The following is a 23,822-nucleotide window of genomic DNA, read 5'->3' as shown; positions in this document are numbered from 1 at the left end:
CCAGCCTGGCGATAGAGTGAGACTCTGTCACAAAAAAAAAAAAAAAAAAAAAGAAAGAAAGAAAAGAAAAGGAAAGAAAAAAAAAAAAAGAAAAGAAATTAGCCAGCTATGGTGCTGCAGGCCTGTAGTCCCACTTACTTGGGAGGCTAAGGCAGGAGGATGGCTTGAGGGTAGGAGTTTGAGGTTGCAATGAGCTATGCTCGTGCCACTGCACTCCAGCTTGGGTGGCAGAGAGACCCTATCTCTAGGAAAAAAAAAATCCTGAGGAGGGTGGCAGGAAAAAGAAAAAAGAATGGTCCCTGAAAGCATAGCCGTGGGAACTTCTGATCTTGAAACTCTGTGATGTTCTGCCCTCCAGATCAGCCCCACTATCTCTGACAAGGCCTCCTAAAAGATGAGTTGTCATCCTCTTGTTGCTTCACAATTTGAAGATATCTCCACGATCCTAGTTTTTTTAGTAACCAGATCTGGCTATGTCATCCATTAACTTATCCAAACCTCTTTAGAAACAATGAATGAGAAATAATTGATTATAAATTAAGACTTGGCAGGGTGCAGTGGCTCATGCCAGTAGCAGGAGGCTGAGCAGGTGGATTGTATGACTCCAGGAATTCGAGACCAGCCTGGGCAACATAATGAAACTCTGTCTCTACAAAAAGTAAAAACAAAACAAAACAAAAAACCAATTAGCCAAGCGTGGTGGTGTGCACCTGTAGTCCCAGCTGCTCAGGAGGCTGAGGTGGGCGGATCACCTCAGCCCTGGAAGCAGAGGTTGCAGTGAGCCAAGATCATGCCAGTGCACTTCAGTGTGGGTGATAGAGCAAGACCTTGTCCCAAAAAATAAATTAATTAATTAAGAAGACTTTTTTTCCTTAACAAGTAAGAATTTATATAACCAGGCCAGGCACAGTGGCTCACGCTTGTAATCCCAGCACTTTGGGAGCCTGAGGCGGGCAGATCACAAGGTCTGGAGTTCAAGACCAGCCTGGCCAATATGGTGAAACCCCGTTTCTACTAAAAATACAAAAATTAGTCAGGCATGGTTGCGCGCACCTGTAGTCCTAGCCGCTTGGGAGGCTGAGGACAGAAGAATCACTTGAACCCGAGAGGCGGAAGTTGCAGTGAGCCAAGATCGTGCCACTACATTCCAGCCTGGGTGACAGAGCAAGACTCCATCTCAAATTAAAAAAAAAAAAAGAATTTAGACAACCAAATGAATCACATCCTTTAAAGTCAATGTACTCTTAATACTATCAGTAGTGACACCCTATATTTGTATATCACTTTACAGTTTTACAAATTGCTTTCATTTGTATTATCTCATATAGTCTTCACATCAGCCCTCTGAGGTAGGCAGAACAAGAGAAATGGAAACTGATGCTAAGGGAGCTTAAGTTACTTGCCTAAAATCCTACAGCTAAGAAGAGCAGAGATAAAAACCCAATGTCGCGTTCACCTCATGCTTCTCTGACCTGCTGCTATTCCACCAAGCTGCTATATTATTTGAAGCATATTTGGCCTTGGCCTTGTTTACTGCCCCAAGTAACAGACCAGGAAACACACAAGAAACTAATCTCAGTTGTTCAGTAGATATATCTTGTATCTGACCTAAAATTATATTCCCCACCTACCGTATTCACAAGCATAAGACTCTAATGATGCATAACTGTTTTAAAAATCAAATCAACCTTCAGAAGAGAAATAATCTAAAATATACCTCAAGTTGTGATAATATTCTAACAAAGGAGTTCCAGAAATATCTTGAATAATATCAGATTGAAAGACGGATTCAATAAGGTGAGTCATTTAGCTTCCCAGGGTGACTTTCAAAGATGACAACACTTGCATATATATATCTCTCTCTATATATATATATAAACTATATATATATAGTTTACTAAATCATCAATCTTATTTTCTTACAGCAGTGTTTTTAAAAGTGTGGTTAGTCTTATTCAGGAGCACTTATGCAGGACCACCTGCATGAGAATCACTCAGGAGATTTGTTAAAAATTCATTTTCTTAGGCCCTCCTCCCAGATTTTGTGATTATGGATTCAGTTAAGTTTGGGAGAGATCCAGGAACTAGCATTTTTAACAAGCTTCCTGAGCCATCTTTACTCACTAAAGTCAAAGAATAACTGCCTGATGAGTTTGTTTGTATACACTGTATGTACCATATACCTCTGTAAAGTAAGTTGAAAATAATGGAAATGAAGGCCAGGTGTGGTGGCTCGTGCCCATAATCTCAGCACTTTGGGATGCCAAGAAGGGAGGATCACTTGAGCCCAGAAGTTCGATACCAGCCTGGGCAACATAGGGAGACCCCATCTTTAAAAAAAAAAAAAAGCCAGTTGTGGTGTACACCTGTGGTCACAGCTCCTTGGGAGAGCGAGGTGGGGGGATTGCTTGAGCCTGGGAGGTTGAATCTTCAGTGAGCTGTGATCACACCACTTGCACTCCAGCCTGGGTGACAGAGTGAGACCCTGTCTCAAAAAAAATAAAATAAAATAAAATAAAATAAAATAAAATAAAATAAAATAAAATAAAGGAAAGGAAAGGAGAAAACACTGATATATTCTATGCAGTCTGGCCTTGTAGAGCCAGACTTGTCAGGTAGTTTTAAAGAAACATGCCCCTTTCTGGGCTCTATCTTTATATAAACCACTTAGAAGACAGTGTCACTTCTGGGTGGACTTCAGCTACTCATCTCTGTGGGCTCCGGTTGCCCTCTTCTCTCCTGTCAGGCATGCTGGTGTACCAGGCTCAGTCACCAGATGAAGGTGCCCTGGTCACTGCTGCCAGGAACTTTGGCTTTGTGTTCCGTTCCCGCACATCTGAGACAGTCATAGTGGTCGAAATGGGGAAAACCAGAGTCTACCAACTGCTGACTATTTTGGACTTCAACAATGTGCGCAAGAGGATGTCTGTTATTGGTGGGTGCCCTTCCTAGTTGGCCTTCTTCCCTTCTTTGTCCTTCATACGTATTCACACATTGCCTTTCTTTTTTACCTACAGACACATGCTTTCTCCCACTCACATACCTTCTCATAGGTATGTGCCTCAAATACAAACATGCAGCCATCCCTATTTTCTCACATATCCTTTAACTTTTCTCTTACACACATATGTGGGCTTGCTACCATATGCTAAGTCCACACTAAGTCCCTGGTGTTCCTGAGCAGTGGCTTATCAGCACCCTCAAAGCCAAGGTGAGGGCAAAGAATAAATTTATAAAGCCTGAACATGGAATAAGAGATGGGAGCAGACATACAGGGGAAATTCATACTGTCTCTCTCAGTTAGTTTGAGCCCCTCATACTAAAAAGGAAGGTCATTTTTCACCCATGGCATTACTAGATATGAGCCTTGGTCTGGGACTTGGAGATACTAAATGTGATTCTACATCAGACTCTTCCATGGGTAGCACTGAACCCATGGAAGAACTGGCTCTGTAAGTTCCTCTCTCACTTTAGCAGCCCTCGCCACATCATTTATCCTGTGTGACCACTCACTGAGTACTTAGCCTCTATTAAGGGTAGAAACAATGTCATGGGGAATAGCCTCCTATTATCCCTCATTGGCTCAGACAAGTTATAATAAGGGACTGATATAGTTACTTTGCTTAATTTGCTTATCTTTAGTGCGGACACCTGAAGATCGGATAATGTTGTTTTGCAAGGGTGCAGACACCATCATCTGTGAACTGCTTCATCCATCCTGTAGTTCCCTCTGTGATGTGACCATGGAACATTTAGATGTAAGTGTTTAGGCTGCAGCAGAAGGAAGGTGCGGGTAGTTCCCTGTATCTGGATATGTAGCCACGTATGTGTCCCTGGGCCATCGTGTTTCTATATGGCTGTATAATGATGTCTGTGTCTCTTTAATTGGTAGAAGAATAAAACTATCTTATTTTGTGGGATTTTTGCCGACCACATTGCCAACTTCTATATGAAAGAGTTGAGTGTGACAGTACCCCAGAGGCATGATGAGGATTGTGTCCATGGGAGTATTACAACAATCAGAATAGTTCCCTGGTTCTTGATTCAGAAGTTTCCATAGTCTGACCTGGAGTTTGCTTTAGAATAGGACCTGTTGTTTCTTTCTCTCGCCTGATTGCCCTGGCCGGAACTTCCAATACTATGTCGAATAGAAGTAGTGAGAGAGGGCATCCTTATCTTGTGCCAGTTTTCAAAGGGAATGCTTCTAGCTTTTGTCCATTCAGTATGACATTGGCTGTGGGTTTGTCATAGATAGCTCTTACTATTTTGAGATACGTTCCATCAGTACCTAATTTATTGAGAGTTTTTGGCATGAAGGGGTATTGAATTTTATTGAATGCCTTTTCTGCATCCACTGAGATAATCATGTGGTTTGTTTTTGTCATTGATTCTGTTTATGTGATGGATTACATTTATTGATTTGCATATGTAGAACCAGCCTTGCATCCCAGGGATGAAGCCGACTTGATCGTGGTGGATAAGCTTTTTGATGTGCTGCTGGATTCTGTTTGCCAGTATTTTCTTGAGGATTTTCACATCGGTATTCAAATAGAAAGAGAGGAAGTCAAATTGTCTCCATTTCTAGATGACTTGATTGTATATTTAGAAAACCCCATTGTCTCAGCCCAAAATCTCCTTAAGCTGATAAGCAACTTCAGCAAAGTCTCAGGATACAAAATCAATGTGCAAAAATCACAAGCATTCCTATACACCAATAACAGACAGAGAACCAAATCATGAGTGAACTCTCATTCACGATTGCTGCAGAGAATAAAATACCTAGGAATACAACTTACAAGGGATGTGAAGGACCTCTTCAAGAACTACAAACCACTTTTCAAGGAAATAAGAGAGGACACAAACAAATGGAAAAACATTCCATGCTCATGGATAGGAAGAATCAATATTGTGAAAATGGCCATACTGCCCAAATTAATTTATAGATTCAATGCTATCCCCATCAAGCTACCATTGACTTTCTTCACAGAATTAGAAAAAAAAAAAAAAAAAAAAAAACTACTTTAAATTTCATATGGAACCAAAAAGGAGCCTGCATAGCCAAGACAATCCTAAGCAAAAAGAACAAAGCTGGAGGCATCACGCTACCTGACTTCAAACTACACTACAAGGCTACAGTAACCAAAACAGCATGGTACTGGTACCAAAACAGATATATTGACCAATGGAACAGAAAAGAGGCCTCAGAAATAATGGCACACATCTACAACCATCTGATCTTTGACAAACCTGATAAAAACAAGCAATGGGGAAAGGATTCTCTATTTAATAAATAGTGTTGGGAAAACTGGCTAGCCATATGCAGAAAACAGAAACTGGACCCCTTCCTTACACCTTATACAAAAATCAACTCAAGATGGATTAAAGACTTAAATGTAAGACCTAAAACCATAAAAACCCTACAAGAAAACCTAGGCAATACCCTTCAGGACATAGGCATGGGCAAAGACTTCATGACTAAAATACCAAAAGCAATGGCAACAAAAGTCAAAATTGATAAATGGGATCTAATTAAACTAAAGAGCTTCTGCACAGCAAAAGAAACTATCATCAGAGTGAACAGGCAACCTACAGAATGGGAGAAAATTTTTTGCAATCTATCCATCTGACAAAGGGGTAATATCCAGAATCTATAAGGAACTTAAACAAATTTACAAGAAGAAAACAACCCCATCAAAAAGTGGGCAAAGGATATGAACAGATGCTCCTCAAAAGAAGACATTTATGTGGCCAACAAACATATGAAAAAAAGCTTATCATCACTGGTCATCAGAGAAATGCAAATCAAAACCACAATGAGACCACATCTCACGCCAGTTAGAATGGCGATCATTAGGCTGGGGGCGGTGGCTCATGCCTGTAATCCCAGCACTTTGGGAGGCTGAGGTGGGTGGATCATGAGGTCAAGAGATCAAGATCATCTTGGCTAACATGGTGAAACCCTGTCTCTACTAAAAATACACAAAACTAGCTGGGCGTGGTGGCGGGCGCCTGTAGTCCCAGCTACTCGGGAGGCTGAGGCAGGAGAATGGTGTGAACCCAGGAGGCAGAGCTTGCAGTGAGCCAAGATTGCACCACTGCACTCCAGCCTGGGCGACAGAGCGAGACTCCATCTCAAAAAAACGAAACAAAACAAAAAAAGAATGGCGATCCTTAAAAAGTCAGGAAACAACAGATGCTAGAGAGGATATGGAGAAATAAGAACACTTTTACACTGTTGGTGGGAGTGTAAATTAGTTCAGCCATTGTGAAAGATAGTGTGGTGATTCCTCAAGGATCTAGAACCAGAAATACCATTTGACCAAGCAGTCCCATTACTAGGTATATACCCAAATGATTATAAATGATTCTACTATAAAGACACGTGCACACGTATGTTTATTGCAGCACTATTCACAATAACAGAGACTTGGAACCAACCCAAATGCCCATCAGTGATAGACTGGATAAAGAAAATGTGACACATATACACCATGGAATACTACGCAGCCATAAAAAATGATGCGTTAATGTCCTTTGCAGGGACATGGATGAAGCTGGAAACCATCATTCTCAGCAAACTAACACAGGAACAGAAAACCAAACACCACACTCACAAGTGGGAGTTGAACAATGAGAACACATGGACACAGGGAGGGGAACATAACACACCAGGGTGGGGGACTAGGGGAAGGATAGCATTAGGAGAAATACCTAATGTAGATGACAGGTTGATGGGTGCAGCAAACCACCGTGGCACGTGTATACCTATGTAACAAACCTGCACATTCTGCACATATATCCCAGAACTTAAAGTATAATAATAATAATAATAATAATAATAAAAAGAATAGGACCTGTTGTTATGGGAGGCCCTACGCCCCCAGCCATGATGAGAACAGACTGCCTAGAATAGAAAACATCAGGCCTGGACTGTTCGATACCTCTCTCTGTTGTCTATAGGATTGGAATCATCAAAGGCACCTTCTCGACCCTACCCTACCTTACTTCTACACTCTAGGATTTGGGATGTATCAAAAAGAGAGAGTAGCTCCAGCCGTCTGGCACAAGAAAGGAAAACCAGATCCATACTCTTTGAGGTTTTCACTTCTAAATCTGTATATGCAAAGGGTTTGGGGACTAGGGAGAGAACAAGGGACAGAATAAGAATGAAGATAGATCACAAAAATGTTTGATAAATCAGAGAATATGCTATTTTATTAAGTCACCTCAACTTGACTCTCCATTAACACACAGCCAGAAGCCAGAGAACAAATGGCCAATAAGCTCATGAAGAGCTATTCAACATCATTAGTCATTAGAGAAATACAAAAATCAAACCCACAAAATCCACTTTATACCCACTAGGATGGCTAAAATCAAATATTTGAAGGAAAAAGAAAGATAACCAGACAATAATAAGCATTGACAAGGATGCAGAGAAATTGTAACCCCTCTACATTGCTATTGGGAAAGTAAAATAGCACAGCCATTTTGGAAAACAGTCTGGTATTTCTTTAAAAAGTTAAGCATAAAGTGATCATATAACCTAGCAATTCCACTCCAAGGTATATTTCCTAGAGAAATAAAAATATACACCCATACAAAAACATGTACACAGGTGGAGGGATGGGAGCAAGATGGATAAATAGAATCCTTCACTGATCATTTTCCTCACAGGAACACCATATTTGACAACTATCTACATTAAAAATCACCTTCAAAGAACCAAAAACATGAGCAATCAGAGTATCTGATGTTAACTTCATATCACTGAAAGGTGTACTGAAGAGGGTAGGAAAGACAGTCTTGAATCACTAGCATCAGCCCTCCTGCATCCCCCAGCAGTGGCCACATTGTGCAGAGTATCTGTGAATTTGGGGGAGGGAGAGTGCAGCAATTATGGGAACTCAGTGCTGCCAACACCAGTCAAAACACAACCAGTGCCCACAGAGGGAGCATTTAGACTAGTCCTAGCCAGAGGGGAATCACCCATCCCAACAGTCAGAACTTAAGTTTCTTGCTGGGCACAGTGGCTCACGCCTGTAATCCCAACACTTTGGGAGGCCAAGGTGGGCAGATCACCTGAGGTCTGGAGTTTGAGACCAGCTTGACCACCATGGAGAAACCTGTCTCTACTAAAATACAAAAAATTAGCCAGACATGGTGGTGCATGCCTGTAATTCCAGCTACTTGGGAGGCTGAGGTAGGAGATTTGCTTCAACCCGGGAGGTGGAGGTCACAGTGACCTGAGACAGTGCCATTGCACTCCAGCCTGGGCAACAAGAGCAAAACTCTGTCTCAAAAAAAGACCTTGAGTTTCTGCAAGCTTCACCATCACAGATTAAAGTGCTCTGGGGTTCTAAATAAACTTGATAGGCTGTCAAGGCCACAAGGACTGCAAGTCCTAGCCAAGTCCTAGTGCTGTACTGGGTTCAGAGCCAGTGGACTTGGAGGGTCATGAGACCCAGTGAGACACTAGTCTGGGTGGCTAAGGGAGTGCCACCCCTACCCCAACCCCAGGCAGCACAACACATACCTGCAAAAGAGATCCCTTCCTTCCATTTGAGGAGAGGAAAGGGAATAATAAAGAGGATTTTGTTTTGCAACTTGGACACCAGCTCAGCCACGGTAGGACAGGGCACTAGGCGAAGTCATGAGGCCCCCATTCCAGGCCCTAGTTCTTGGGTGAGATTTTTAGACATGCCCTGGGCCAAAGGGAACCCACTACCTTGAGGGGGACCCAGTCCTGGCAGTATTTATCACCTCCAGACCTAAGAGCCCTAGGGTTCTGAATAATCAATAGCACTAACCAGGTAATACATGCCATGGGCCTTGGGTGAGACTGTGAGATGTGCTGGCTTCAGGTGTCACTCAGCATATTCACACTGTGGTGACTACAAGGAGAGACCCCTTCTATTTGAAAAAAGGAGAGGGAAAAATAAAGAGGACTTTATCTTGCAGCTTAGCTACCAGCTTGGTCACAGCACCAAGCAGGCTCTAGGGGCCCCCAATTCCAAGCGTTGGCTCTCAGATGGCATTTCTAAACCTACCCTTGGCCAGAAGATAGCCCATTGCCCTGAAGGGGGAGTTCCAAGCCTGGAAGCATTTACCACAGGCTGATTGAAGAACTTTTGGGCCTTAAGTGAAAAATCATCAGTACCCTGGCAGTACTCCCCATAAGCCTGTCATGATGGTGGACACAGGGAGAAACTCCACTACCTGGGAAAAAGGGAGGGAAGGGAGGGAAGAGTGGGAAAACCCATTGTCTTGTGGTTTCAATGCCAACTTAACTGCAGTGGAATAAAGCACCAAGTGGATTTTTTGGGTTTATGACTCTGGGTCCTGGATCCCAAATGACATCTCTGGACCAGGTTGGAGCCTTGGAGAATCACCACCCTGAAGTGAAGGACACAAGAGTGGCTGGCTTCACCACCTGCTGATTGTAGAGCTCTAGGCCCTTGAGTGAACATAGGTGGTAACCAGGTAGTGGTTACATTGGGCATTGGGCAAGACCCAGAGTTGTGCTGGCTTCAGGTCTGACCCACCACAGTCACAATGGTGGTCACAGGGTTGCTTGTGTCCCAGCTCGAGGCAGTTCAGCACAGAGAAAGAGAGACTCCATTTGGTTGGGAGAATGTAAAGGAAGAAAATAAGAGTAATCCAGTAATTTGCCTAGTAATCCAGATAATTCTTCCAGATTTTATCCAAGACCACCATCTTATCCAAGACCACTTGTACCGCTACAAGTCTGCAAAAATGACAGTGTTCCTGGGCTTGGGGTGCCTCCTAATGCAGACACGACTTAGATCACAACACCCAAGTCCCTAGTATCACACTGAATGGAGAAAAACTGAAAGTCTTTCCTCCAAGATCTGAAACACAACCAGGATACCCACTTTCAGCACTGTTATTCAGTATAGTACTGGAAGTCCTAGCTAGAGCAATCAGACAACAGAAAGTAATAAAGGACACCCAAATTGGAAAGGAAGAAGTCAAATTATCCTTGTTTGCAGTTGATATGATCTTATATTTGGAAAAACCTAAAGATTCCACCAAAAAAACTGTTAGAACTGATAAGCAAATTCAGTAATGTTGCAGGATACATACTCAGTATACAAAAATCAATAGCATTTCTATATGCCAACAGCAAGCAATCTGAAAAAGATATCAAGAAAGTAATCCCATTTACAGTAGCTACAGGGAGAATTAAATACCTCAGAATTAACTTTACCAAAGAAGTGAAAGATCTCTACAATGAAAACTATAAAACATTGATGAAATAAATTGAAGGGGACACAAAAAAATGAAAAGATACTCCATGAGTTGGAAGAGTAAATATTGTTTTTTTTTTTTTTTTTTTGAGGCAGAGTCTCACTCTGTCGCCCGGACTGGAGTGCAGTGGCCAGATCTCAGCTCACTGCAAGCTCCACCTCCCAGGTTTACGCCATTCTCCTGCCTCAGCCTCCCGAGTAGCTGGGACTACAGGCGCCCACCACCTCGCCCGGCTAGTTTTTGTATTTTTAGTAGAGACGGGGTTTCACCGTGTTAGCCAGGATGGTCTCGATCTCCTGACCTCATGATCCGCCCATCTCGGCCTCCCAAAGTGCTGGGATTACAGGCTTGAGCCACCGCGCCTGGCCGTAAATATTGTTAAAATGTCCATACTACCCAAAGCAATCTACAGATTCAGTGCAACCCCTATCAAAATATCAATGACATCCTTCACAGAAATAGAAAAAACCATCCTAAAATTTATATGGAACCATAAAAGACCCAGAATAGCCAAAGCTATCCTGAGCAAAAATAACAAAACTGGAGGAATCACATTACCTGAGTTTAAATTATACTATAGAGCTATAGTAACCAAAACAGTATGGCAATGGCATAAAAACAGACACATAGACCAATGTAACAGAATAGAGAACCCAGAAAAAAATTCATATACCTACAGTAAACTAATTTTAGACAAAGGTGCCAAGAACATACACTGGGGAAAAGACAGTCTCGTCAATAAATGATGCTGGGAAAAAATATTATTCATATGCAGAATAATTAAACTAGGACGGGCATTGTGGCTCATGCCTGTAATCCCAACACTTTGGGAAGTTGAGGCAGGAAGATCACTTGAACCCAGGAGCTCGAGACCAGCCTGGGCAACAAAGCACAACCCTGACTCTATTTTTTTAAGTAAATTTTTAAAAAGTTTAAAGGAGAATGAAAACAGACCCCATGTCTCACCATAAATATCAAATCAAAATAGATTAATGACTTGAATCTAATACCTCAAATTATGTAACTACTAAATGAAAACACTGGGGAAACTCTCCAGCACATTAGTCTGGGCAAAAAATATGTTCAGTAATACCCCTCAAGCACAGGCAATCAAAGCAAAAATGGACAAATGGGATCACATTAAGTTTAAAAGCTTCTGCACAGCAAAGGAAACAATCAACAAAGTAAAGAGACAACCCACAGAATGGGAGAAAATATCTGCAAACTACTCATCTGACAAAGGATTAATAACCAGAATATATAAGGAACTCAAACAACTCTATAGGAAAAAAAAATCTAATAATCCGATTTAACAATGGGCAAAAGATCTGAAGAGACATTTCTCAAAAGAAGACATGCAAATAATAAACAGGCATATAAAAAGGTGCTCAACATCATTGATCATCACAGAAATGCAAATCAAAATTAGAATGAAATATCATCTCACCCCAGTTAAAATGGCTTTTATCCAAAAGACAGGCAATAACAAATGTTAGCTAGGGTATGGATAAAAGAGAACCTTTGTACACTGCTGTTGGGAATGTAAATTAGTACAGACACTATGGAGAACAGTTTGGAGTTTCCTCAAAAAACTAAAAATAGAGCTACCATATGATCTAGAAATCCCACTGCTAGGTATATACCCAAAAGAAAGGAAACCAGTGTATTGAATAGATATTGTCACTTCCATGTTTTTTGTAGCAATATTCACAATAGCCAAGATTTGGAGGCAAAAAGTTAAGTGTCCATCAACAGACAAATGAATAAAGAAAATGTGACACATATACACAAGGAGTACTATTCAGTTATAAAAAAGAATGAGATCCTGTCATTTGCAACAACATGGATGGAACTGGAGATCATTATGTTATTAATAAGTGAAATAAGCCAGGCACAGAAAGGCGAACTTTGCATGTTCTCAATTAGTTGGAGCTAAAAATTAAAACAATTGAACTCATGGAGACAGAGAGTAGAATGATGGTTACCAGAGGCTGGGAAGGGTAGTGGGGCAGAGGGAGGGAAGTGAGGATGGCAAATGGGTATTGAAAAATAGAAAGAATGAATAAGATCTAGTATTTGGTGGCACAACAGGGTGACTATAGTTAATAATTTAATTGTACATTTTTAAGTAACTAAAAGAGTATAATTGGATTGTTTGTAACACAAATGATAAATGCTTGAGGTGATAGATACCCCATTTACCCTGATGTGATGATTATATGCCTGTATCAAAATATTGCATATTTCCCGTAAATATATACACCTACTATGTACCCACAAAAATTAAAAATTAAAAAAAAAAAAAAACCATGTACACAAGTGTTCTAAGCTGCATTGTTCATAATGGCCAAAAAAGTGAAAGAACCCTAATGTCCATCAACAGATGATTGGATAAATAAAATGTGGTTTATCTGTACAATGGAATGTTATTTGGAAATAAAAATGAGTGAAGTACTGATAAATGCTACAGCAGAGATGAACCTTGAAAACATTATGCTATGTGAAGAAGCCAGTCATAAAAGGCCACAAAGATTCCGTGTATATGAAATGTCCAGACTAGGCAAATCTGTAGAATCAGAAAGTAAATTAGTGGCCATCATAGGGCTAGGGGAAAATGGAATGGGGAATGACTGCTAATGGATACAGGGTTTCAGCTTGGGATAATTAAAATATTCTGAAATTAGACATTAGTAATGGGTGCACGAACTTTGTGAATAGACTTTTAAAAGGACATTGACTTGTATACTTTAAAAGGATGAAATTTATAGTATATGAATTATATCTCAAGTTTTTTTTTTAAGTCAGTGAAATGTCCCACACAAGACAGCTCTTATGCCTTATACTGGTTCTCAGAGGCCATAGTATTTTTTATGGACTAGACTTTTATCTTTTAACCTTTCAGAACATGTGAATTAGGGTACCTTTTCTGAAAGCATTTCCACAGACTAGCCTCAAAGGAAGCCAAAAAACTGTTTCAGATCTTTTGACATGCTTGCTGCTTACCATCCTCAACAGACACTTACAGTGAAGCCTGACTATACTACAGTGTATTCACCACTGATGGCAAATCTGTAAGAGTCAAGCTCTAACAACCCACTCACACAAAAGCAGAACTCCAGGCCCTCTGAGACAGGGTTCAGCAAACAGGTCATGCACATGCAGGTAGCGGGCAGGATTTGGCTCCCAGGCCCAGTTTACCTCATACCAGCACTAAGAGAAAAAACACACAAGTAGGGATAAAAGATAATGTTAACACATACCACAAAGTTATTTGTTGAATGGATTAATGAATCTGTCATTGTATTGTTAAGCTTGTCAAGTTATTTTATCTGTGTCCTATACAAAAGCAGTTTCTGCCACTGTCACTTCCTTCTTAGAAACTCTCCTGAAATCTTTTCTGGGGCTTCCTAGACTGCCAACATCATAGAGGTTTAAGAGATGACATTCCGTCCATATATTGTCTTATGTTAATTTCACCTAACAGCTAGCATCAAACACTTCGACGTTACACAGGGAACTGAGAGTAAATTCTGTTTCTCTTGCTCTTATAATGCCAAAGTGAATTAGTTTGCCACTCACTATAGCAATGATCGTGTGGAATTGTTGTCATGTGCAGTTCTCGATATTCAAAATCTGTTTCTAACCCACCCTTAGATGGATATGAATTCTGCCCTAAACCACCCACACTCTCTCACCCAGCCCTCCTATGACCAAGAGTTTATTCCTGCAAGATGGTTAGCTATGGTTAGTTAGGATATGTCAGTGGCTAAGGAGCAAAACGATGCTAACTCACCCAAAGAGCATTTCAGTGGTGCCCTCATTAACATGCCGGCTATGGCTAATCAACTGAACCAACCAACTATAGACAAATACACAAGTATGTGCTGTGTAAGATACCCAGTGAATATTTGAGGAAGGAAAGGAGAGAGGAAAATGGAAGTGAATGTGTGCTTGTAAAAACTAGTAACACCTTTGATTATTTTTTATAACAACTGCTTCTTTTTACTTTATTATTCCCTTCATTCTCATATCATAGTCATCATTATCCTCTCTGTAGAGGGTACATTATCATCCCAATTTTACAAGTAAGAGATCTAGACTTGGTTTTTCCCAGAGTCACACAGCAAATTACCTAACCACAAGTAAAAGCTAGAACCTTCTATCCTTCAGAATTACTCTCAACCTTCCAGCTATGCTGGCCCCCATCTTTGGGACATTTTGCTGAAAAAGCCCATCAGTTGCTTTCTGCTTAGGCTAGGAACTAGCCCCATGTTGCTAATTATTAAACCCTATTTTGCAGGCAAATGAAGCCTGTGGGGTTGGTCTGCCACTCCCTTAACTCAGCCTTAACCCAGCCCAGGCCCACTCAGTGCACACACGTGTATGTCTTCCAGGATTGTGCCAGTGAAGGCCTTCGCACCCTAATGGTGGCCTACCGAGAGTTGGATGAAGCATTCTTTCAGGACTGGAGCAAGAGGCATACTGAAGCCTGCTTGTCTTTGGAGAATCGGGAAAGCAGATTATCAAGTGTCTATGAAGAAGTCGAAAAAGACTTGATGGTTAGTGAGGAAGCCAGGGATAGACTGGGGGCAGTGATGGGGCCTGGCAGTCAGCAGACTGAGCAAGGGCTCTGAAAGTGGCTCGCAGAGGATTGACAGATGCAGGCTCTCTCTGGGAGGAAAGATAGGAAGTCTTGGCATGCGAGCTCCATAGCTTTGTGCCAGGGAGGCTGGATACTGGATTCCCAGCTGATTCAGTATATCCTGGACCTTCTCAATCCATAATGGAAGAATGCACTGGTTGTAATTTTTAATCTTTCTGGCAGTGTTTCTAATTCCAAAGCTGTTCACAGAAACTAAGTAATCTAGTTGAAAGGCTGTGTGTGTTGTGAGGCAGAATGTGCTGATTTTTATACCACTGAGAGCCTCACACCAGGACAGAGCCGGCTCACTAAAGAGAGTACTGAGGTGCCGGTTCAGTCGTTGGGTAGCACTAAATTAAAAATAATTAATTATTTTTAATAAAAGGGGAAAAGCCTCTTACCTTTTTCCTCATTCACTGATACATCTTTTCAAAGCTGTTAGGGGTCACAGCCATAGAAGACAAGCTACAAGATGGAGTACCTGAGACAATCATCATCCTGAAAAAAGCCAAAATTAGACTGTGGGTTTTAACTGGAGATAAGCAAGGTAAAACCCCTAGACTGACTGATCCTCTTCCCTATCCACCTTAGCCATTTCTTTTCCTCCTCTTTCCTTTTTTTCTTAGCCATTTTTTGACAAGTATCTTCTAAGTCAAATCAAGTCCTTAGAGGACACCTTTATTCTCAATCTTGTATACAATTTGCTGAGCATATACTTTATGCCACATGATATATTAGTCATTGAAGACAGATGAATCAATCAGACATGACCTGTCACCCAGGAACTCACAAGCTAAACTTTAAAATTGTCTTTGACTTTACCCTACTGTCCCATAGAATCACTCTCCTACTATATTCCACAAATTTGTCTGAAAATCCTCCTATGTTACCCTCCCAGTTCAACCTCATTTTCTGTTGGCTGTACTTAACACAAACTTCTGAACTCATCTCTCTGTCTCTTGCCCTTATTAATTTCAGTACAGCCAACATACAACCATCAGTTTAATCTTCCTCAAATATACTAATTTTATGATGTTACTCCTCTGTTCAGGGACGTACAGTGACTCCATGTTGTAAAGGTTGAACTCTTCTATCTGGCCTTCAAGACTTTGATAATCTATTGCTCTTCACATCCTTATCTGCATCCTAATGTTACCATTATCTTAAATATGCCCCGCAAAGAAACCAATTCCTACTCTAGGGTCTTGGTTTGGGTTGTTTCTCCACTTAAAATGCCTTTTCCTTCAAGTCTTATTCATCCTCCAAGGACTTCCTTCAAGAAAGTTTCTGTGACAATTGCAGTCTCTCCTCTGAATTCTGATACCACGTGTAGCCAGGATTCAGGGCTTGATTTTTTTCTTAGTATGAATTTATTCCAAATTCCAGACTATTTTATGGGGGCATAAAATCTAGCATAGAGATGGGCACAGTGCTGTTCAAAGAAACACATCCTGATTGCCTGGAGAGGTACATAAAGACTGAAATTGTTCTAAGAAATAGGGTAAGGCTTTCTAGAGAAGGCCAGAATGACCATAGTTATTGATAAGTAACCCACAAGTCTGTACAGGTAGACAATCATCCGTGGATGTTTGAACATGATCTCCACTGATTCTTTAAAAATGCACTTTGATTGCATCCATGGCAAATGTGGACGAATGGGCTCTGCAGCCCAATATTAGAGCCTGTGTACCTGTACAATGTGAAGATCCTGTCCCTGTCTTAAACACCAGCCAAAATGAGATTTGTACTCCTCCTTTGCTACAGAGACTGCTGTGAACATTGCCTATTCCTGTAATCTATTTGAGGATGAAATGGATGAGGTGTTCGTCGTGGAAGGCAGGGATGATGAGACTATTCGGAAAGAACTCAGGTATAGATGGGAGATTAGCCACAGCCAGTCCCTGGACCCAAAATTTCCCACCCATCTCTTCCCTTAGTGTGGCTCCCACACCACCAGAAGGAACAGATGAGACATGGAGGAGGGAAAAAACAAAAACTAAAATATTTGAAAAAATTTTGTAAGGCAGCATTTGGGCTAAATGGGGCTGGAATATGGGGGATGGAGAAGTGTAGCATGTGGATGGTCAGGGACCTATGGCAGTGGCAGGTCTTGAGAGGCTGTCAAGTCTGAGGTCTTGGCTGGTGCTTTGCAGAGTTCCTGTATCCCCTTTGCCCACTTTCATCTGGGGACACATTTTCCCTCCTAAATTCTGAGACTTCAGGTCAGACTCTGACTACTACTCTTTGCTTTCAGGACAGCAAGGAACAAGATGAAACCCGAGTCTCTCCTGGATTCAGACCCCATAAACATTTACCTCACCACGAAGCCCGAACTGCCTTTTGAAATACCCGAGGAGGTGGCCAATGGCAACTATGGCTTGATCATCGATGGCTACAGTCTGGTGGGCAACACAGAGCTACACTCTATTCTCTACTTCCAAGAAACCCTCTTCCTAGGTCCAACACTTCAGGGAAATTTCAAGACTCCCTTTCCTATTCCATGAGTCACCCTATTCCCCTTCCCTTCAGGTGTCCTTGCCTGAAAGACTCCTTTCCCTAGGCTTCTCTAGGAAGAAGTAAATAAGGAAAGAGAAGGGCTTATTTCTTCCTTATCCAAATTCAAATTCTTCTCTACTGATGTGACCTGTCACTTAAGGGAAAAGGGAAGCAAGCAGAAACAGGTCCCCCAAGAAGTCACTTGAGCTCTTAGCCCCATCAACAGATTTGGCCCAATGAGAGGTCCCGACTAGTTTCCCATTGGAGGCTGAGTCAGATGTGAGGATGCCTAGAACTGACTTGGGGGCTTGGCCTCCCTTGGGGGTGGAGTGCCTTGGAAGCAGCTATGCCTGCCCTGTGAAGGACAGGAGGGTGCGGAGGGAAAGGGAACCATTTGGGAAGGTCATATTCTGAGAGCTTTTTTGGGCAACCTGAAGAGTGAGTGTGTCCTGGTGCTACAGGCCTATGCTCTAGAAGGGAACCTGGAGTTGGAACTGCTGCGAACAGCGTGCATGTGCAAGGGGGTGATCTGCTGCCGGATGACACCCCTTCAGAAGGCCCAGGTGGTAGAGCTGATGAAGAGGTACAAGAAGGTGGTGACACTGGCCGTCGGGGATGGGGCCAATGACGTCAGCATGATCAAAGGCATGTGAGGGGAGGGGGACAGTTAGCTTCCAGCCATGGGCTTGCCCCTTCCTTCCTCCATGGGCAAAACTGATCTGAGTGGTACTCTGTTGCTGGCTCACACTCCTGCCTCTCATATGTGTTACACATTTATACGGTTTTGCAACTCCATTCATACTCCTCTATCCCTGCACTCCCATTTATTGACACATGCAGGCATCAGCCCATATCCACAGGTATGCACACACATTCAAATTCATGCATTTACACTATGAGTGTAAGCACACACACAGACACACATGGCTCCCACAAGAACACATGCTTACATTCACAGAACAGGCTGTGCAACTACCACACCTTCTTTCTGAGATGACTCAAGGTCCACAGAAAGGACCCCTGGGCAGGAGTCATAGTCTGTTTCTTTTTTGAAGGCTGTAGGCTGTGATGCCCAATTCAGAGATCTTTTCTTTCCCAAGTCTATGTTCCCAAGAGCTTGCCCTGCTCCCCTGGCTGGAGGAGAATAGGTGACTTACTGATCACTTTGGACCAGTAGAAGCAAATGGCTGACGTTTACTAGGGTTTTTTTGGTTTTGTTTTGTTTCGTTTTGTTTTGTTTTGAGACAAGGTCTTGCTCTGTCACCCAGGCTGGAGTGCAGTGGCATGATCATAACTCACTGCAGCCTTGAACTCCTGGTCTCAAGCAATCGCCCTGCCTCCACCTCCTGAGTAGCTGGGACTACAGGCACACACCACCATCCCCAGCTATCTTTTAATTATTAGTAGAGGTGAGGTCTCACTATTTTTCCCAGGCTGGTCTCAAACTTCTGGCCTCAAATGATCCCCCCCATCTCAGTTTCAAAGTGCTAGGATCACAGGCATGAGCCACCACACCTGGCCAAATTCACTGGTTTCAATTTCAGGTGAATGTTGACCTACCAGCCTCCAGCAACATGTAGGTCTGTGAGATATGGACAAATCTAGAGGTCCTCTAGTCCAACTTCTCTGCTCATACAAGAAACTCTAGCAGATATTCCAGCTTCAGCTTTAATACTAGGAAGTATTCTTGCTCTCTTCCCCAGTTTCTAGACCCTAGGGATATTTAGGAGTTTAGAGGTTTGAATTATCCCATCAAGCAGTGCAGTAGGCATATTCCAGACCAGTGAATTTGGTATATGCCAGAAAAATGGCAAACTACCACAAACTAATTAAAACTTTTAGGAACTTCAGTCTTTCTCTTCCATCAAATATAATAATTGCTTTATCCAGAAAAAGTCACCTTAGGCCTCCTGAAGAACTTGTTTCTCACTAACAAAGTATGTACGTCACATACAGTTAGATTTTAGCCCCTTAGGTAAACTTAGGTAATTAAATACTGTATTAGACTGGCATCCACCCTGCATCTTGAATTAAGTGGGTTCCAGAAACAACAAGAAATTTTAACTTCAGCATCTGGACAGTAGGAAAGAGCCCAGATGGCTAGAGTAGTGGCAAAGAGCATTCAGGACAGCTTCTAGTACTGGCCATGCCAGGCATTCTAGTGGCAGTGTCCAAAACAAAACAAACTACAGAAGACAGGGCTAGCACAGTGGCTCACACCTGTAGTCCCAACACTTTGGGAGGCTGAGGTGAGAGGATCGCCTGAGTCCAGGAGTTTGAGACCAGCTTGGGCAACACAGGGAGATGGTGTCTTTGTAAAAACAAAACAAAAAAGTGCAGAAAAGGGAGCTGTTTTCCAGTTTGTGAGGGAGGGGCAATCCACTAAGGAGAAAAGACTCCACTAGGTAAGAGACAGTTTGCACTGAGCCTAAAAGCATTTCCCAAATGTAAAATAAAGGAGTTTGTACAACATCATCTCAGCTTTCCCTTTACACTTCCCAGGCTGGGAGCCCAGCAAACAAGCTTTCTGTCTGAGAAGTTTCTGGGATTTTATTGCAGCTGCCCACATTGGGGTTGGCATCAGTGGCCAGGAGGGACTGCAGGCCATGCTCAACAGTGACTTCACCTTCTCCCAGTTCCAGTATCTTCAGCGTCTACTCTTGGTCCATGGCCGCTGGTCTTATAATCGCATGTGCAAGTTTCTCAGCTACTTCTTTTATAAGAACTTCACCTTCACCCTGGTGCACTTCTGGTATGCCTTCTTTAATGGATTCTCCGCACAGGTAGGTGATCAGTGGCAATCTCCATTCTGGTCAACTGGGTTTTCTGTAGTCATCTCTCACTTCATCTAGCTCAGATCTTTTTTCGCCTCTAGAGACCAATGAATATGTATGACATGCTGCCATCCATTCATGAAGCCCATCACCTCATGCTGATTCCATCTCCTAAACCTACACAAACCTTAGATTTCCAAGCCATAACTGTTCTGGCCTGGCTCTGATTTGGTCTTGACTTCTACTTTTAAACTTTCTTTTTATTTATGTATCTACTTATGTTGAGACAGGGTCTTGCTCTGTTGCTCAGGCTGGAGTGCAGTGGCATGAACATGGCCCACTGCAGCCTCGACTTCCTGGACTCAGATGATTCTCCTACCTCAGCCTCCCGAGTAGCTGGGACTACAGGTGTGCACCATGACACCCTAATTTTTTGTAGTTTTGGTAGAAATGAGGTTTCACCATGTTGCCCAAGGTGGTCTTGAACTCCTGGGCTCGAGTGATCTGCCTGCCTCGGCCTCCCAGAGTGCTGGGATTACAGGCATAAGCTACCTGGCTTAAACTTTCCCTTAAGCTGTTTTCACTGATGTTGAGACTTAGAATTTCCAAACATATGTAATGGGAACAAATTCCTGGACCTTGGAGTTTTCTTAGCATCCAAAGTCATCTTTTTGGAACAGGCTAAGCCTCAAGGAGCTTGGCTCTGGGTCATGCCAGATAGGCCAGATATGACGTGTTCACCTGTAGCCATATTTGGAAATACAGCTTCCTTTTGCTTCTCCTTCCCCACTCAGACTGCCTGTACTCCTGACCCCAACACACACACAATTGTTACTTTGATGAATTAATTCCACATTTGAATGTGAAACCTCCCCCACCTTAGTGGAGAGAAGCGACGCCTGGATTTTGATGTTCTAAGAGGAGTCCCTTTTCCTATGAGAAGTTTTTCAGAAACATCTCAAGGATTCCCAAGAGAAACAACCTCAGAAACAATTATCTTGGGAGCCCTACTTTTGTTGCCATAGACTCCAGGAATAACAGGCCAGTCAGCAAATAGTGGATTTGTATTCTCCCAAGCCCTAGCAAAGCCAGTCTGCTTTGTGGGAGGCGTATGTGTATGCATGTGTTGCTGCTGACCTCTTGTGGCTAATAGAGAAAAAGCCCTCTCTAGGCCCCAGGATGGAGCACTCAGCTTGGGAAGGGTCATTGGGTCTATTCTGCTTGCCAATATTAGGAGGTATGCAGTGCTACAAAAGCCACTGAATGCCACTAAGCAAGTAAAGAGTCCAAAGACTGGGCAAAGTGGCTCATGCCTGTAATTCCAACACTTTGGGAGGCCGAGGCAGGTGGATCACCTGAGGTCAGGAGTTCGAGACCAGCATGGGCAACATGGCAAAACCCTGTCTCTACAAAAAATACAAAAATCAGCTGGGTGTGGTGGCGGGCACCTGTAGTCCCAGCTACTCAGGAGGCTGAAGCAGGAGAATTGCTTGAACCCAGGAGGCAGAGGTTGCAGTGAGCCGAGATCACACCACTGCACTCCAACCTGGGTGACAGAGCAAGACTCCATCTCCAAAAAAAAAAAAAAAAAAAAAAAAAGTACAAAGGTTTACATGCCTAGGAGTGCAGGGGTACAGCTAGCATCACTAGCAATCACTCTGGGTCCTTCCTGTGCAGTGAGGGGCTGTATAGATTATGGTGGGATTGGTCTGGATCTACCTTGAAAGCTTGATGTGGCCTTACTCTATCCTAGGACCCAGGGTTCTAACAAAGTGAGATCAAGTAGAGACTGGGGTCAACAATCTCAGTCAGGTTTCTCCTGCAGTAGGTTAATGTGGCGGTGGGGTTGGGGCGGGGGGCAGGGGTCAAGGGATAAAGGTGGCTATCTTGGACCTGGAAGGTGGAGCTGGGACTGTAGAGAAGAGAGGAGCCTATGAAATCTCCTTGGTATTCTTCCAGACAGTTTATGAGACCTGGTTTATCACGTGCTACAATCTGGTCTACACTTCCCTCCCTGTCCTGGGCATGAGTCTGTTTGATCAGGTAAGATCCAGCAGCAAGCTCCTGGTCAGAGTTGAAGCCCCTGGGCCCTTGAGGAATATCCCTAAGAATGAAGCATACAGCAAGAGCTGGGCTCTACAAAATCCAGTGTAAAGGGAATAATTTCCAGAGTGGGGAAAGGAGCTCGTCACCTAGATAGGTATCATGAGATAAAGTAAAAAATCCTCCTCAACAGAGTATAATCCTCAGTTTTAGAACGCCAAGTTTTCCTGTATCAATTTTGTCTTTGTAGAGAGAAACATGGAAATTGTGCTGTACAGTAAATTGAGTATATATAAAAGTAATTAAAATATACATGGAAAAAATAAGGAAAAAATTGAATAACATAAGCAGAATATGAATTGAAAAAATAAAGAAAAGAAAATAGAGTTACTGGGATAGGACTGGGTAACATATGGGACTTCAAAAAAGAGAGACTCCTTCAGGGAGAATGAGGGTGAGACAAGTCAATGCAGGAAGGCCTGGGTGGGAGTCCTGAAGGCCAGGCATGGGAGTATGGGTGTGATAGTTTATATCATAAGGAGCCAGACTAAGGGATACCATCTGTCCCTGTCAGAAATTCCCTGGACATTGAGGGTCCTGCTACCCCACCTCTCCCTTGTCTTCTGCCCCAACCTCTAGTCCTGGGCACATGGAGTAGAAAATGAGTCTCCAAAAAGGAATAAAGTAGCTGAAATAGGACATCATGGGATCATGGCTCTTGGTCTCCATGGGAAACAGCTCTAAAGGAAATTCTCCAGGAAGTAACTGCTAACCTCAGAACAACAAAAGGGGTGGGTTGTATTACTCAACAGTCCAGCTTCAGTGGCCTAATTCTAGGGATCCATCTCTGAAGCCAGCCCCAAGCTTTGTATCCAAAGTTTCAGATTTAGGAGATGAAGATGATCCAATGTCATTCATTTAGAGTAATTTTTTCACCTTCAGTTCACCAGTAGCTATGGAAGTGAGAGCAACATCACAGAACAAGAAGATTAAAAGACTAACTGGTCTCCATTAATGTCCCTTTCTCCCACATTGACTTTTGACATAAAAAATATTCAACTACGCCCGGGCATGGTGGCTCACACTTGTAACCCCAGCACTTTGGGAGGCCGAGGCAGGTGGATCACTTGAGGTCAGGAGTTTGAGACCAGCTAGCCAACATGGCAAAACCCCGTTTCTACTAAAAATATAAAAATTAGCCAGGTGTGGTGGCGGGCGCCTGTAATCTCAGCTACTCAGGAGGCTGAGGCAAGAGAATTGTTTGAACCTGAGAAGTGGAGGTTGCAGTAAGCCAAGATGGTGCCACTGCACTCCAGACTGGGTGATAGAGCAAGACTCCATCTCAAAAAAAATATATATATATATATTCAACTGAAAGAACACTTACACCTGGGACTTATGTCCCAGCTGCCTCCCCCATCTCAAGCTCCAGTCCTCCCTCCCAGCTACCCACAAGCCTAGTTGCCCCCAATTCTAACTCCCTCCAAGTCCCTTCCAGCATCCAGACCTTCTCCCAAACACTACCCAGATCCTTGCCTAGAGAGTAGGACTTCAGGAAGGGTCTGTGGTCACTGCTGTGTTCTCTGGTTCCACTT

General features: G+C 42.7%; 1 protein-coding gene across 1 annotated transcript in view; it reads left to right on the top strand.

Moving 5' to 3' along the window:
• The window catches only part of LOC104672653 (phospholipid-transporting ATPase FetA-like), a 54,350-nt gene that overhangs the window by 27,353 nt on the left and 3,175 nt on the right, over positions 1-23,822 (top strand). The window contains exons 6-14 of the mRNA XM_030920339.1: positions 2,747-2,935; positions 3,643-3,758; positions 14,667-14,831; positions 15,350-15,461; positions 16,679-16,784; positions 17,169-17,316; positions 17,872-18,055; positions 19,970-20,193; positions 22,144-22,227. Coding sequence (XP_030776199.1) covers positions 2,747-2,935; positions 3,643-3,758; positions 14,667-14,831; positions 15,350-15,461; positions 16,679-16,784; positions 17,169-17,316; positions 17,872-18,055; positions 19,970-20,193; positions 22,144-22,227 — 1,328 coding nt within the window. The remainder of the gene's footprint in view (positions 1-2,746; positions 2,936-3,642; positions 3,759-14,666; positions 14,832-15,349; positions 15,462-16,678; positions 16,785-17,168; positions 17,317-17,871; positions 18,056-19,969; positions 20,194-22,143; positions 22,228-23,822) is intronic.

This window comes from Rhinopithecus roxellana, chromosome 16 (assembly GCF_007565055.1).
Source record: "Rhinopithecus roxellana isolate Shanxi Qingling chromosome 16, ASM756505v1, whole genome shotgun sequence".
NCBI lineage: Eukaryota > Metazoa > Chordata > Mammalia > Primates > Cercopithecidae > Rhinopithecus > Rhinopithecus roxellana.
Note: the sequence above shows the minus strand (reverse complement) of the source record. Positions and strands in the feature narration are given on the sequence as shown.